The 15,403-nt window shown below is 39.3% G+C and overlaps 1 protein-coding gene across 28 annotated transcripts in view; it reads right to left on the reverse strand.

Moving 5' to 3' along the window:
- LOC125455090 (calcium/calmodulin-dependent protein kinase type II subunit delta) overlaps positions 1-15,403 on the reverse strand; it is a 297,229-nt gene that overhangs the window by 67,978 nt on the left and 213,848 nt on the right. For 17 of the 28 annotated variants that reach the window (XM_048536789.2, XM_048536759.2, XM_048536865.2 and 14 more), the window contains exons 6-7: positions 8,861-8,933; positions 1,022-1,124 (exon numbers count right to left, since the gene is read on the reverse strand). In XM_048536789.2, coding sequence (XP_048392746.1) covers positions 1,022-1,124; positions 8,861-8,933 — 176 coding nt within the window. Of the gene's footprint in view, positions 1-1,021; positions 1,125-7,857; positions 7,931-8,860; positions 8,934-15,403 lie in introns of all 28 variants that reach the window. The other 11 variants (XM_059645967.1, XM_048536874.2, XM_048536737.2 and 8 more) reach the window with 1 other exon arrangement.

A 15,403-nucleotide genomic window follows, 5' to 3' on the forward strand; every position in this document is an offset into this window, starting at 1 on the left:
AAATTTTATGCTACTGTCACAGGGAAAGAAAATCTGTTGGGAATGGTGCATTATAATCTATCATACCAGCTGATTTTCTTTCTGTGAAGAGATGTGCCTTTAAGAAGCATTTGATCTATCCCGTTTCTCTTGAAAACAAGGGCTGTAAACCTCGTACTGAGGCATCTGCTCGAGCAAAAGCAGAGTAAATTGTCTTGGTTTTTCTTAATGTAGAAAAGAGGATGATGATTGGATGAAGTCAGGCTCATACAAGCACAGGATTTTAGTTTTTGCTTTCAGTTGTTGGCATTGGAGTTTTGAACAAGTTGCTAGAGACAGCTCTTTATCTGCTGCTAGACTGTTTCTTTCACTATTTCATTCTGCAGGATTATAATGAGAAGACTTCACGTGAGAATAACACTCTTTTGCTGAAGCTGCCTTTGCCAAGGGTGTGTTTATAGGATGCTGCCATACTGTAATATCTGACGAGTGGTAGTTAAAATATACATTGTTGTATTAAATATTTCAATAGAGTTAAAGGTATGCTTTTTTTCCTCTGTATTTTAACTGTGGTCTAAGAACATAGTGTGATTTATTTAAAGTCAAACCATTTACAGAACACAGCACCTTAAATGTGCCTTTAATAAGATAAATATATCGGCCTATGCTACCTCCTTGACATGTTTTTTGAGGGGATTTGGTCTGATCCATAACATTTTCCACAAGTAATATCTCCCTTCTCTATACTGGCATTGTTCCATTGCCCTTCTATCCAGAAGCAGAGAACAATGAGTTTGATCACTTGGTTTGAGAACTGCAATGTGGGGGTCACTAACTGCTGCATTGGGCATTTTACGAAATGACCCTTGGTACTGAAAAAGGGGATTCTCCTAGGTATTCAAATGTTCTCTACCAGAAGTCAAAATTATTTTCTTTAGGAAGACCCTAAAATCAAATTTTTTAAATAATGACTTATGTAAGATCTAACTTGATTTCTTGAATGGCATTAAGCTTGAGGTAATCAAAAATTAATTGTACTCACCAAACCATGCTTGCTGGTCTCCTTGGACCTCAATTGCCAAACCAAAATCAGCCAATTTCACAGCAGCTCCTTTCAATTTACTAGCGAGGAGCAAGTTCTCTGGCTTTGGTTTAAAGAAGTGGATGAACAAAAATGAATTAAGTGAATCTTCAAATTATATTTTTACCTAGTTTCATTATCTGCTATTTTCAACCAATGAAACTCAGTCATTCGCTACAGGATAGTTACCAAAGTATTCAAAATCAGAAGTCGCATTTATACTCCAATTAAAAACGTGAAAAACAATTTTCATTCAATAAATTTTGCCATTCTGTTACAAGGATTAGTAATGGAATACAAAAGCTGTTCTACAACTTCACTTGTGGGTTTATAATTTATTTAAACAGTAACAGAGAGCAGAAAATTAAACATTGTAAATACACAGATTATTCCTCCGAATGCTCAATGACAGTCAAATTAAAGCATGATTATCAATTTGAGCAAAAGCAGTTTTCAGTTGTAGCACATCTAAATTATCTAGAGGGCATTTTCTTCCCAAATCCAACCTATTACAGCTTCACAAACCTAGAATTATTTGAAAGGTTTCTCAACTATTACTGTCTTAAAGAAATAGATCTGAAACACAAAATTTACACAATTACAAAGATGTTAAATAATTCCAGATCAACCAGGATGCTGAAAAACCTCTAAACAAAGCAAATACCTCGCGTTGGTTTAGCCATAAAAAAGGTGACAAAACAGATGTTAATTAATATTTGTAAGTGCAGAGGCATATCATCAGAATTGTCAGTGAATCGGTTAATACTGGGCTTGCTGGTCTTCTACCAATTTGGCTGAAAACTAACTAAAGAAGTTGGGAGCTTTCTGTAGTATCTTGTCAGCTTAGAGAACTGAAGATTGCAGGTGCAATTGTTCTGAATCACTAACTTCAAATCAAAAGGATTGATGCTGCAAAGAACTGCACGTTATAAGACACAGTTACTTTTTATTTAGATTATACCAATAATTGTTAGAAACTTTAAAATTGGTTTTCACTGACCAAATCATATTGCTAAATGTAATCTTTATGTTAAAAAAGCAACTAAGATGCAAAGGGCATTGAAACACAAATTATGCTTAATTATGAATTCAACGGTCAATGTCTCAATCTCAGGAATAAGAGGCAATTTAAATAGTTTATCTAAATTAGCTATCAATATGAGTTTATATGGAAACAAGTCATTTCCCCACCAAGAGGAAAGAAAGAGTAACCAGCCAGAACCCAGTCTGACTCAACTAAATCTTTGGTACTCTGTAGGTGGGGGCAATTTGTGCAACAATGTTTCCAAGAGGCAATAAGCAGACTACATTGAATCCCCCAATGCAGACAATGTCTCCACCTTCTTAGCCAGCACATGATTTTTCTCTTGATAAAACCCCATTCGGGCCACACAGGTAGCAGCTGAAATCACTGTCTGACCCTACGAAATTCTGGCAGTCTGCATAATGCTGCTAGAACTGATGTTACACAAATGCATTGCTCCCCTACAGTATTATGGGCAGTGGCAACTGATCAGTCAAAGGGATGCATTAGATTAAGTGAGTGCACAAAGGTGCAAAATGGACTTCAAAAATGAAAACCTATATTTTACAGCTTTACAGTTCTGGAATAGTTTCAAATTCTGCTCCAGCAAGAATTAAAATTTTGAATTTACAGAGCACCAATAAACAAGAAGTTGATTGTGGTGATCAATGTCCGAGGTAACTTATTACACCAGCCTATAGAAAATACAGTTGCTGGTAAAATGCAATACGAAAGCCACTGAAAGTTGATGTAATCGAATCAGCACAACTGTAAAAGGTTGCTGAGGTCATGCGACACAACCGTCAATGGCTTGACTTTATAGCAGCAAAATTAATTATCAAATACACGATGCAGTTCAGGGTGAAGAGTCAAGTATCTGCAGTCATGCATGGAATATGGCAAAGCATTTCTGCTTACAAACATCAATTCTGGCTTAAATGTGACTCCCAACATAACTGTGGCTTCCAATGGGTCTCTTGCTTTACTGAAAGTTAAAGAAGTCCTTTTAATATGCTATGTCATAGAAAGATTTAGGCACTGTTTGCATTTTCAAGCAGTGGCTAGTGGAGATGAGAGGCAAGTAATTTGGAAAGAGTTAAATGAAAGAACAAGAATGCAATATAAACACTTCTTACAATATAGTGTTTGTTTTGGGTCATACTTTCAGGCAAATTAATTAATTTTTTTGGGCTTGGTTTTCCAGAATTACTTAATTGATGCTGTTACTAAATCAAATCTCATTTTGGTTCTGATGGTCAATCAATTTAAGTTAGTTTCTTAAAAGCTTGAGACCTTAAAATTCACTTGAAGGAACATCGGTGCTATGTTCCAACTGCACTTCAACTGAAGTTACTCCTAGAGTTTCTCAGCTCCAAATGATCAATCTAAAGCAGCTCTGGGTGAAACTGGTGTGCCCCTAAATGTGGACTAAAGTTAAAGTGTAACCTGGGATATCAAGAGGAAGGATTCAAAAGCAAAATGAAAACTATATACATAAATGTGGCCGAAATAAAAATCAGGGAAATTAGATCTGTGCAACATTACCGGAAAGGTCACACAGCATAAGGGAAAAGATGACTCTTAAAGCCAAAAATGCATAGTCAGCGTTAGTTTACTAACTGGTTTAAAAAGCTCTTTATTTCCCAGGTATAATAACTTTACAAGGCAGGTACCAGAATTAAAAGGCTGCAAAACAAACAAAAAATAAAAAATGTTGGCTTCATCACAACAGAATGTTATACCTGTACAGAAGGACTGAACAGATTTGGGTCTCTTATCGCTACAAAAACCTAATAGATTTCCTAACATAGGTCCTGAAAAGTACGAAAGTGTGGAGTGGGATGGACGCAAAAAAAATGCTTCAATCGATGGGAGTCTAAAACTCAGGGTCATAAATATATGGAGTATGATTAGAATAGGAAATTACAGATGCATAGTCGGGGTGGACAGTGCAAAACGCTTTTAAAGGTGAAGCTCAGCAAATATTGAATAGAGGGGAAATTGGAAGATATAGAGATAAGGCAAGGGTGAGAGAAGGTTTGCATGTAGCATAAACGCTGTCATTGACCAATTGAACCAAATGATCAGTTTCTGTGTTGCATGGGATAACGAAGCTTACAGATTTAAATATATTAACTCAGGTTTGTGTGACAATTAGAAAGAATGCCTGGCACTTGGTTTGCTTTCGTTCTGACCCTGTAAACATATGGAAGGATTTCTAATGATTGGTACATTTGTACTCCAGGATCTCTTCCTTCCTTTAATTCTATGTCTCCCTACATTATTTGGTTAAACTTCATTTGTTTTTGTTTGCCCATCTTGCAAGTATATTCACGTCCTTGTCTAGCTTGCTGCAGTTAAATCAGTACTGATTATTTACCCCTTTCCCCCTTCAGCCGTGTTGTCTGGAAACTCAAATTCGAAACTTTAAATCAATGACGTAAACTATGAGCCACCATATCCTCAGCACAGGAGCCTGTGAAACAACACTTTCTATCTTTCGCAATTCCAAAAATGCTCTTTGCTTTCATTTTCTGTTTTGTCTTGAAGAATGCTAGCAATTTATTCTACCAAATGTACCCCAACTCCACATTTTCTGATTTTATTCATTATTGGACTATGTGGTGTCTTATTAAAGAACTTCCTTTTTCTGTTATGTTCTTAAAATTCAGTGAGATTCATCAAACGATATTTTGCCTTATGAAATACAGGTTGACAATTCATTATATTACTTGTTTCTAGGTGTTCTTTTGTTCTTTCCATTAGTAGGATATATCCTTTGTTTCTCCAACTACTAACATTAAGATAACTGTCATTCCCTGGACAGGTTCTGACCCTTTCTTCATTACAAATTGCAATAGCAATCCACCAGTCCGCTGACACTGCACATTTATTGCAAACAAGCATGAAATATGTGTAGTAAATGTTCCCATTTTAACTCAACTCCAAAAAACATAATGTAATCCAGTTTGTTTAGCATATCAGTATTTTCCCCCTTTTTAGCTTTAACTGAACTTCTCTCATTATTCAGATCATTCAATGTCATGTTTCTCTAGTCAATTTCCCCAGAAAATGTCACAAAAAAGTCATTATTTCATATTTCTGCCATTGTCCTATTGTTACCCGCAATAGTATCTTGAATATCCAATGGTTCTACTCCCACTGGAGCCTCTTTGTTTAAAAAAAACCCAAAATATCTATGTCCTTTGATCATTTAATTTGATAATTCTTTGCCTTTTTAAAATTTCTCTACTACTCTGCTCAAATTCTCTCTAATTGTGCATTCTTCACGTGCAATTAATATATGTCCCTTCTGCAAACCTCAGTTGTTCCCTTATTTTTTGGAGTTTCAGTAGTGTTTAGCGTGTCTTTTCCTTTTAGTAGAATAAATATTTTTCATTGCCTTTCAAATTCAATGTTTGCCAACAACATTTTATTTTTCTGAGCGATACTTCAGCCCCGCAGTATCAGCTTTTCTCAAAACCTTTTTTGGCAAGGTTGTGTTCTTCTCTAGCATAATATTAATCACATTAGTTTGGTTAATAGCACTCAAATTGTCCCCTTATTTTCTCTCATCTCCACTGGTTCATTGTCCATTACTTGATCTAACTCCATTGTTCTAGTTTTTACATACGGCTTAGGAAGTAGTCCCATGCACATTGCAGAACTGCATTCCTTTATCCCCTTTACCTACCTTTCTTTTTCAACTCATACAGCGTAGTCAAAACTCCATGATTAATATTCTACAGCCCAGATCTCCCAATACGTGTTGGAGATGGTATATACAACACCGATTGTGACTTAATCTGCCAATTGCCATTTTGCTCTGGATCCTTTGCACCTTCTAATGCTGGCTGCAGCAGAAATAAAGGGGTGAACACAGTCAGCGAGCCAGCAGTCAGGCCAATTCCAAGGCAGCCACGCCACTTATTCTTTTAAAACCATGAACTGAACAGATGCCGTTCAAGGTGCAGTTCATTGACTTCTGTTGTTTCAGTTGGAGCCGGCAACCCCAACACTTCTCAATCTCCCCACACCGACAATGTACGACCTTGAAACTACCCATTGTAAATGGTCAAACCCTACCCCGCTTCTCCCTCAACCCTTCAACAATGTTGAACCTTCTCCCTCATACCTTGACCGCACCTCCTGACAGCGTTCACCCCGCCTCCCACAACCCCCAAAGTTCATCCCTGGAACTCAAACTTTCCTTCATCCCAGGAGGATGATCAGCACCAGCCACCCAATTCACTCTGCAACAACGATGCCTTTTCGAACATCATCCTGATAGGGGCTTGGGATTCTACAGGCAGTCGGTAAAGGTATTGTGTGGAAAGGATGGAGAGGAATGACCATTGTCATGGGATGGGGGGAATTGTGAACATGCCGGGGACGTGTGGGGTAGTGTTGGAGATGAAGTGATAGAGCATATTGCTTGTTTACAAGCTGGATATTTCCAAGTGTGGTCGATTGCTTTGACACTCCAACGGATTTACTTTGAATTTTGCTGGTTTCATGTCTACTAGAAACAGCTCTAAGTAAATCTAAGTTTTTCCTCTCTACTTAGTCTATATATAATGTTGTAACCTGCAGTATTTGGTTTGCAGTATTCAACTTTTTGTTGCCATGTGTGTATTGCTAACTATATGATTCAGACCAATACATGCTTCCTTAGAACGTTCCCAATTTATAATGATTACTGTGGTCATGCAGTAAAGAAATTTTAACTCAGATTTTTTAAAAATAGCATTGTCTCTCACAATGTGATTCATCATCTTTTTAGACACTTGTTTTATTTACACCCATGTCAAATTATCCTCCTTTATTGTTTGCCATGTTCTCCTTCCTGGTTCTGTTTACGCCCCACTGTTCCCTGGAGAGATTAAAGCCTCTGCCAACTCCCTTTTTATTCTTTCTTTTAGGACACGGGCTTCACGCAATTAGTACACCTCCTTCCTGTTTCAGAATTGGTGCTGGTACCTATGAAAAAGCACACCTCTCACACTCACCAGCCCACTCATCACATGCTCATTCTCCCAATTTGTCTGATCCTGTTCCCATTTTCAAATGGCTCAGGCAATAATCCAGAAATTACAGGGAGGTTCTACCTCTTTTTTCCCCAAAAAGTAGTTTAGAGCCCAATCTCTGATACTCTTTCTGTTCCTATCTGTGTCATATGTTTGAAATGGATTAACTCCCTCCAAGTTTCTCTTTTTGAGAATATAACTACTGATCCCAAAGGTAAAAGGAATTGTTTCAGAAAACGAGTAAGCAGGAAAAGAACGAAAAATGATCTACATACTTAAATGCAATCTGATGCAGTGAAAATATAGCCTTCTGTCTGAATCAGACTTGGATTTTTTTTCTCCCTTTGGATCTCCTAAAGAATACTGGACAATCTAAAACCAGGCTGTTTGTAGTCCCTGATCCTACGTGATCAGTTTATCAAACCTTACTGGGGTTGTGTCTGAAGAATGGCCACCATCAGTCACCACCTTCAAAACTGCAAGCAAGCATGGCTGAGAAGACTGATAATAATGAGAACCAGAATAATTTTGTTGCAGAAATTAAAAGATATGCCCTTGCTTCACAAATCCATTTCCTTGCTTTAGTCAGTGATACATTTTAGGGACACTGATTTTTGAGTCAAAATAATCACCTGGTACCTGCACACGTTGACATTCACCTAAGAAAGCTGGAACTAGCTTTGACTCCATCTCATGCATGACTGCAGAGCAGTGTGAACTGTTCAAATCATCTTCAAATCACTCACCTTCAGGTCTCGATGGACCACACCCATCTGATGGCAGTGAAGCACAGCCTCCAGGATCTGCTGAATGCAATGACTGCATGCAAACACCAGGGGTGTGTGTTAGTTCCAAGCTGACACTCACTCTCTGTGTACTGTCGGCGAGACTGGCTTCATAGTCAATAGCAAACAACTGGTGTTTTGTTGAATCGTCCTTAATGGACCTAAACACAGATGCTCCAGCAGAATAACCATTGGCACATTGACCAAGAGTTCACAGCTTCCCTGCAATGACCTGAATTAGATTTACAGACATCCTCCTTTGAGCTGTTGGCTAGACACTCAGTGGTCACCACACAGGCATGATCAGCTAATGAGAAAGCAGCAGTAGGTAGCTACTTTATTTTTATCAGGTAACTTTTAGCTTTGGTAAACAAAATGGTTACTATGACACCACCTTTGGAAAATAAATGAATGTCAAATTGATGTTAATCATTCGCAATTTTTCATCTTTCAATAATACCTTTTGTCAAGTAATAGTGTGTAAACACTACAGTCATCATGCCGCTATTAATTTAGATTAAAAGTGTTATCATATTTTAAATATTTCATCATTCCTAATTTTTCTGACTGCCTATACGTATTCCAATGGAGTAATGTGTGACCAGTTGTATAAGTAATTGCTATCACAGTCCAAGTCTCAGAACAGAAGTGGTGTTCATTCACACGCAGCAATGCATCAATAGCAACGTTTTCTTTTTAAAAAATCTGCAACATATTTACACACCCACACCTTTCCACATCACAATTCAAGCATATTAATAAATGTTCATTGTCTGGAGCCTTAAAACGAGAAAAAGACTTTGCCCAATTGTTTTTTTTTCGACCATGATGCATAGCAGACATGTGGACTTGCAAACAGGTAAAAGGCACCATGCAGAATATGCTGAGGCAAGGGTGATCTTTAAGACTGCTTTCCCATCCCTATTAACATATTTCTGCTTGCATTTCATGGGTAAATACTGACCTTCAGGTCCCTGTGAACAATGCCATTAAGGTGACAATGATTTACACTTTCTAGAATCTGTTGTATACAATGACTGTGAAGAAACAAGGGCAGAAATGGAAGGGAGAAGAAATTTAGGGTACATATTCACAGCACACACATAGAAAGTTCACAGTACTGAACAGAAATTCTTCAATTGCAACTTGAAAAAGGAATAAAGCAGTGACAGTAACGAAGCCACACTTAGAAGTTTTTTTCCAAAAAAGCATCACAGTCATCACTGAGAACAATTTCTAAAAGAAATCTAATCAGCTAAAAAGCAAGTTTGATCAAAGCTTACAGATGGTTATTTTAAACATTCCAGACAGACAAAACAAAGCAAGTTGCATTTCATATTTTAAGTCATGATTCACTAGTACTGTGTATGACAAAGTAAATCTTAGTGTAATTGTAATAAAATATAATTAGCACTATATTTTCTTTAACAAACATACACAGACATAAGTGAGAATTGTTCACAAATCCCATCCATATTGATAGGATAGTTTTCTGTAATGGATGAGCGGTTGGAAAAATATCAACTGTCATTGATAAAATGGCTGCAGAATAAATTAGAAACAAATAGGACAGGAACTGATGGTACTGAAATAAGGTCAGTTTCGCAATTTTAAAAATTTGCGTTTAACAACTGCAGTGCTCACCTCACTCTTCAATGAAAGTAGAATAACCTTGACATACATGAAAAATTGCCATCATCCTAGATTGGGGATGGGATGGGGTGGAATGAGGGTGGAGAACCGGAGTATTTGGATCCCTGTACTTCCTTATATACATGTTAGGTGTAGCTATAGGTTAGATGATTGACTTCTATGCTGACTTTGCTTGGAACTAAATTCATACGCCTGCTGATCAAAGGCTGCAACACTGGGATCTGAAGCACAAGAAAAAGACCATTATCTACACATAACAGAAGCTCCAAATAACATTCGGTCAACCAATAAAAGAAAATAAAATTGGTTCCATGTCAGTAAATCAAATATCTTTCATGGAAACTGGAGATCAACGTCAGCATTACTAAATCTACCAGCTTTCTTCAGCAGGCCTATCTCCATAGAGAATTAAAGTGCACCACAGTAAAGTAGATATTGGTGTTGAAAGTCTAAGACCCTGAATATTAAGGGCACTCGAAACAGGCTCTGGCTAAGAGAATAGTGCTTAGTGAAAGCTTGAGAATTCCAGCAAGTAGTTTCCTGAAGTGAATTTGAAATGAACAGTTCAAATCTTTACCAATGAGTGGTATTCGCAGAGGGTATGTGGGTTCTAAAATGTAACCAAGTAGCACAACTAAATAGGTCTCTTTAATTAATTTTTCTAGTCCCCATTTTGTGCTGAGATCAGCCAAAGGGGGTGTCAATGTAATGCTAACGATCCATTTTGCTGTGCAATTCGGTACCTAAAAGAAAAGCTAACACGTATCAAAAGACCGATCCCCTCCTTTTCATGTAAGGTATTTTTCTGACAAAAGTTACACTAATTGAACTTGGGAAAACAAGCAGCTTCACAATTGTTTCACAGCATTCCAGTCTGCCTTCAAAGCATGCAGTTCACATGCCAAAATGGAGCCAGAGTTTAAGTGTAAGAAATGTAAGTTTACATAAATGCACTTGACCACAGTTTGAAAGTAAAAACAGATAATACGCATTGGATCAGGTAGCTCTGGCATTCTGCTGCCGCCTTCCCCTGTGGCCGAATGCTCACCTATGGTCTGGGTCCCTAAGCATTTCTGGGCCATGGGTGAGTGCATTTCCAGCAACAGAAACTACCCCCCAGGTGGCACTGCTGAACAATGCAGAGCTCCTGCTTCTAACTGGCTGGTTACTTTTAGGCAGTGGGATTTCTGCTCGTGGGCTAGATGATCCCAGGAAAGGCACTCAATGTAGTGGGTTTTCTCCAAATACAGGCAATATGGGACTCCTGTCAATTCTCTAAACAGCAGAGAGCACCCTTTGAAATTATGTCCAGGAAACAATGCATTGTCAAACTGCCTTCTTTCAGATGTGATGTTTAAAAGGAGCTTCTGAACAAGTGGGCATTAAATGTCCTAAAGCACAGCCTGCGGGGGAATAAGTAGTTTCTTCCAGTGCTTCGACCAATATTTGTTCCTCAATCAACACCTCAAAAGCAGATACACTGGGCTTGCTGTGATAAACTCTAATTATAAATAGTCTATTCAGTCCGAGACACAATTTATGGTTGACACCAAGTTACTTCTGTCCTTCCTCCTCAGCCCTGTCAAAACTCTCTACCTTCTACCCTTTTGTATGCATCAACACAATTGACCCTTAACCACTGCTTCTCATGGCAAGCTCCACATTCTCGCGATTCTGATTCAAGATCTTTCTTCTGAATTTCTTATTTCAGTTTTTTTTATAGTTACTATGTATGGTAACTAAAAGTGACTAAATGGCACGTTCTGTACTCAAACAGCCATCTACCCAACCCCCAGGAAATAAAAGCACTTCCTAAAACCTTGATAAAAACATTTGTTTTCCATTTAGAAGTATTATTTTAGCATCATTTTAGTAAGGGACAAAAAAGCAATCTGATGACCCTTTCCTGTTAACAGAACCATCCTGTTCAAGTAGCATTCCTGAAAGTTTATTTGGGTTCTCTCCACATCCTTATATTGCGTTTATGTAATATGGCAACAGGACTCCAAGTGCAATCTAACCAAGGTGCAATCCCAATTTTGCATAACTTGACCACTTTTCAATTCTTTTCCTTCAATAACTTCAACGCTTGTTTTCCTATTTTTTTTTGGAAATTGTCAGAGTAACCTATAATGCTATGTTCAATGGCTCTTTGGTGTCAGGGTATGATTCTTGCTCGGGGGCTTGACCACTGTAGATATGCGAAAGATCCACGGTTCACATCTCTGGTGAGCTCTGATTTCTTAGAGCGGCATAGTGGTTCAATGGTTAGCACCGCTGCCCCTAACACCAAAGAACTGAGTTCGATTCCACTTTTCACCTGTGCGGAGTTTGTACTTCCTCGCTGTGCCTACATGGATTTGCTCCCAGTTCCTTCCATACTCTAAAGATGTGCAGGATTGATCATTGCATCCAGGGATGTTTTGACCAGGTAGATTAGCCTTGCGAAATGCAGGGTTACAGGAAAAGGGTGGAGAGGTATAGGTCTGGGAGGGGTGCTCTTTGGAAGGTTGTTGTGGACTCAATGGGCTGAATGGCCTGCTTCCACACTGTAGAGATTATATTTTCTGCGTACTGGTACTACTGTACTCCTCTATCCCAGTTAGGGTCTTATTTTCCAAGTAATAAGTGGCCTTCATTTTTTTTTCTTAAAAATGGAAACCCCACACTTATCTGTTTGCAAATTCGTTTGATAATTACTTTCTTGTCTCAAGCATTTGATCATACAGATGAGAAGCGAAAGTAGACCATTCCAAGTAAACCATTAAAAGTAGACCATTAATGGCTGTAGCCATTACAGAAACTTGGGTAAATCGGGGGCAGGAATGGTTGTTCTAAATTCCAGGATTTAGATGCTTTAAAGGAATAGGAAAGATGGTAAATGAAGTGGAGGAGTGGCATTGCTGGTCAGGACGAGTATAGCAGCTACTCAAAGGGAGTTCGAGAATGATATGTCCACAGAGTCAGTTTGGTTTGAGGTCAGGAACAAGAAAGGAGCACTCATTTTGTTGGGGATAACAAGCTGTGGAGCTGGATGAACACAGCAGGCTATGCAGCATCTTAGGAGCAGGAAAGCTGACGTTTTGGGCCTAGACCCACTCACTTTGTTGCGTTTTTTTTTAAACCGACCCCCTAATAGTTGCAGAGAAGTGGAGAATCAGATTGGAAGACAGGTACTGGAAAAGTGCAGAAGTCACAGGATTGTAGTCACGGGTGACTTCAACTCTCCAAATATGGATTGGAAACTTTTTAGGTGTAATAGTTTAGATGAAGTGGATTTTGTCCAGTGTGTTCAGGAAGGATTTCTGACACAGTACGTAAATAGACATACACAAGGAGAGGCCACTTTGGACTTGGTGCTTAGCAATAACCAGGCTGAATGTCAGACCTGTTGGTAGGAGAGCATTTTGGCAGTAGTGATCATAACTCTGTTACCTTTACAATTGTCATGGAAAAGGATACATATGTACAGTAGGATAAGGTTTATAATGGGGAAAGGGTAATTACAATGCTGTTAGGCAAGAATTGGGTAACAAAATGGAAACAGATGCTGTCAGGGAAGAGCACTATTGAAATGTGGAGATTTTATGGAATGCATACTATGTGTGCTCAATATGTTTCTCCCTAGCAGGCAAGGAAGATGCATTTGAGTGAGGAAGCCTTGGTTCTCAAGAGTGATCGAAAAACTGGGGAAGAGGACGGAGGATGCTCCATAGAAGGTTTAAGAAACGAGGATTGGAAAATGCTTGAGAGGGATACAAGTTAGCCAGGAAGAAGCTGAAGAAAGGAGAGCTATAAAGGGGGCATGAGAAAACCTTGGCAGATAGGATCAAGGAAAACTCCAAGGCCTTCTACACGTATGTCAGGAAGAGAAAGGGGCCGATCAAGGATTGTAAAGGGAATTTGTGCACAGAGCCTGAAGTGACAGGACAGGACCTAAATGAATACTTTTCTTTGGTATTCACAACTGAGAGGGACCTAGTTAGAGGAAGAGGACAGTGTGAAACAGTCTGGCAGGCTAGAGGAGGTCAATGTTGGTAAGGAAGATGTACTAGGACTTTTGAGGAACTTGAAGATAGATAAGTCCCCCAGGCCTGATGGGATTTATCCAAGGACTCTAAGGGTAGCGAGGGAAGAGATCGCCGGGTATAGTACCGGAAGATTGGAGAGAGATAAATGTCATTCCCTTGTTCAAAAAAGGGAATAGGAATAACCCCAGAAATTACAGTCCAGTTAGTCTTACGTCAGTGGTGGGCAAATTACTGGAAACGGCTGAGAGATAGGATTTATGATCACTTGGATTGGCACAGTTTGATTCGTAATAGTCAGCATGGATTTGTAAGGGGTAGATCATGTGTCACAAACTTTACTGAAATTCTTTGAAAAGGTGACTAAACGGGTGGATGAAGGTACAGCAGTGGGTGTGGTATACATGGATTTAAGTAAGGCGTTTGATAAGGTTCCCCATAGTAGACTCATGCAGAAGGTACGGAGGCATGGGACAGGGGGAAACGTGGCAGATTGGATTCAGAATTGTCCGACCCTTAGAAGATTAAGGGTGAAAATGCATGGAAAATATTCACCATGGTGCTCAGTTACAAGTGTTGTACCACAAGGAACTGTTCTGGGTCCTCTTCTATTTGTGATTTTTGTAAATGGTTTTGACGTAGGGGTGGAATGGTGGATTACTAAGCTCGCCGATGATACAAAGGTGGGTCGAGTTGTAGACAGTGTGGAGGGCTGTTCCAGATTACAACAGAACATTGATAGGATGCAGAGCTGGGCTGAGAAGTGGCAGATGGAGTTTAACCCTGAAAAGTGTGAGGTGATTCATTTTGGAAGGACAAATTTGAAAGCAGAATATAGAGTTAACAGAAAGATTCTTGGCAGTGTGAAGGAGCAGACAGATTTGGGGTTCATGTTCACAGTTCGCTGAAAGCTGCCAACCAGGTGGATAGAGTTGTTAAGAACATAAGAACTAGGAGCAGTAGGAAGCCATCTGGCCCCTCGAGCCTACCCCGCAATTTAATAAGATCATGGCTGACCTTTGAGACTCAGCTCCACTTACCCATCCACTCACCATAACCCTTAATATTCCTTTGCTGTTCAACAATTTATCTAGCCTTGCCTTAAAAACATTCAGTGAGATAGCTTCAACCGCTTCAATGGGTAGGAAATTCCACAGATTCACAACCTTTTGGGTGAACAAGTTCCTCCTGACCTCAGTTCTACATCTGCTTCCTTTTATTTTGAGCTGATAAAGGCAGCGTACGGCGTGTTAGCTTTCATGAAGAGAGGGATTAAGTCAAGAACCGTGAAGTTATGCCCCAGCTATACAAAAGCCTGGTTCGGCCACATCTGGAGTATTGTGTCCAGTTCTGGTGACCTCATTACAGGAAAGATGTGGAAGCGTTGGAAAAGGTGCAGAGGAGGTTTACTAGGATGTTGCCTGGAATGGAGGGAAGGTCTTACGAGGAAAGGTAGACAGCGCTAGGGCTTTTCTCTTTAGAATGACAAACGATGAGAAGTTACTCGATACAGGTGTACAAAACGATCAGAGGAACAGATAGAGTAGAGAGGCAGAGACTTTTTCCTAGGGTGGAGGTAGCTTTTACGAGGGGACATAATTTTAAATTGACTGGAGGTAGACATAGGGGAGACGTCAGAGGTAGGTTCTTTACTCAGAGTGGTAGGGGTGTGGAATGCTTTGCCAGACAGGGTAGTGGAGTCAGCCTCTTTAGGGGCATTTAAGCAGCTATTAGGTAGGCATATGATGACAGTATAAGGTAGGGGTGGAGGTTAGATAGACTTAAGGTTTAGGGTAAAAGTTCAGCACAACATTGTGGGCCGAACG

The sequence above is a fragment of the Stegostoma tigrinum genome, chromosome 1, assembly GCF_030684315.1.
Source record: "Stegostoma tigrinum isolate sSteTig4 chromosome 1, sSteTig4.hap1, whole genome shotgun sequence".
NCBI lineage: Eukaryota > Metazoa > Chordata > Chondrichthyes > Orectolobiformes > Stegostomatidae > Stegostoma > Stegostoma tigrinum.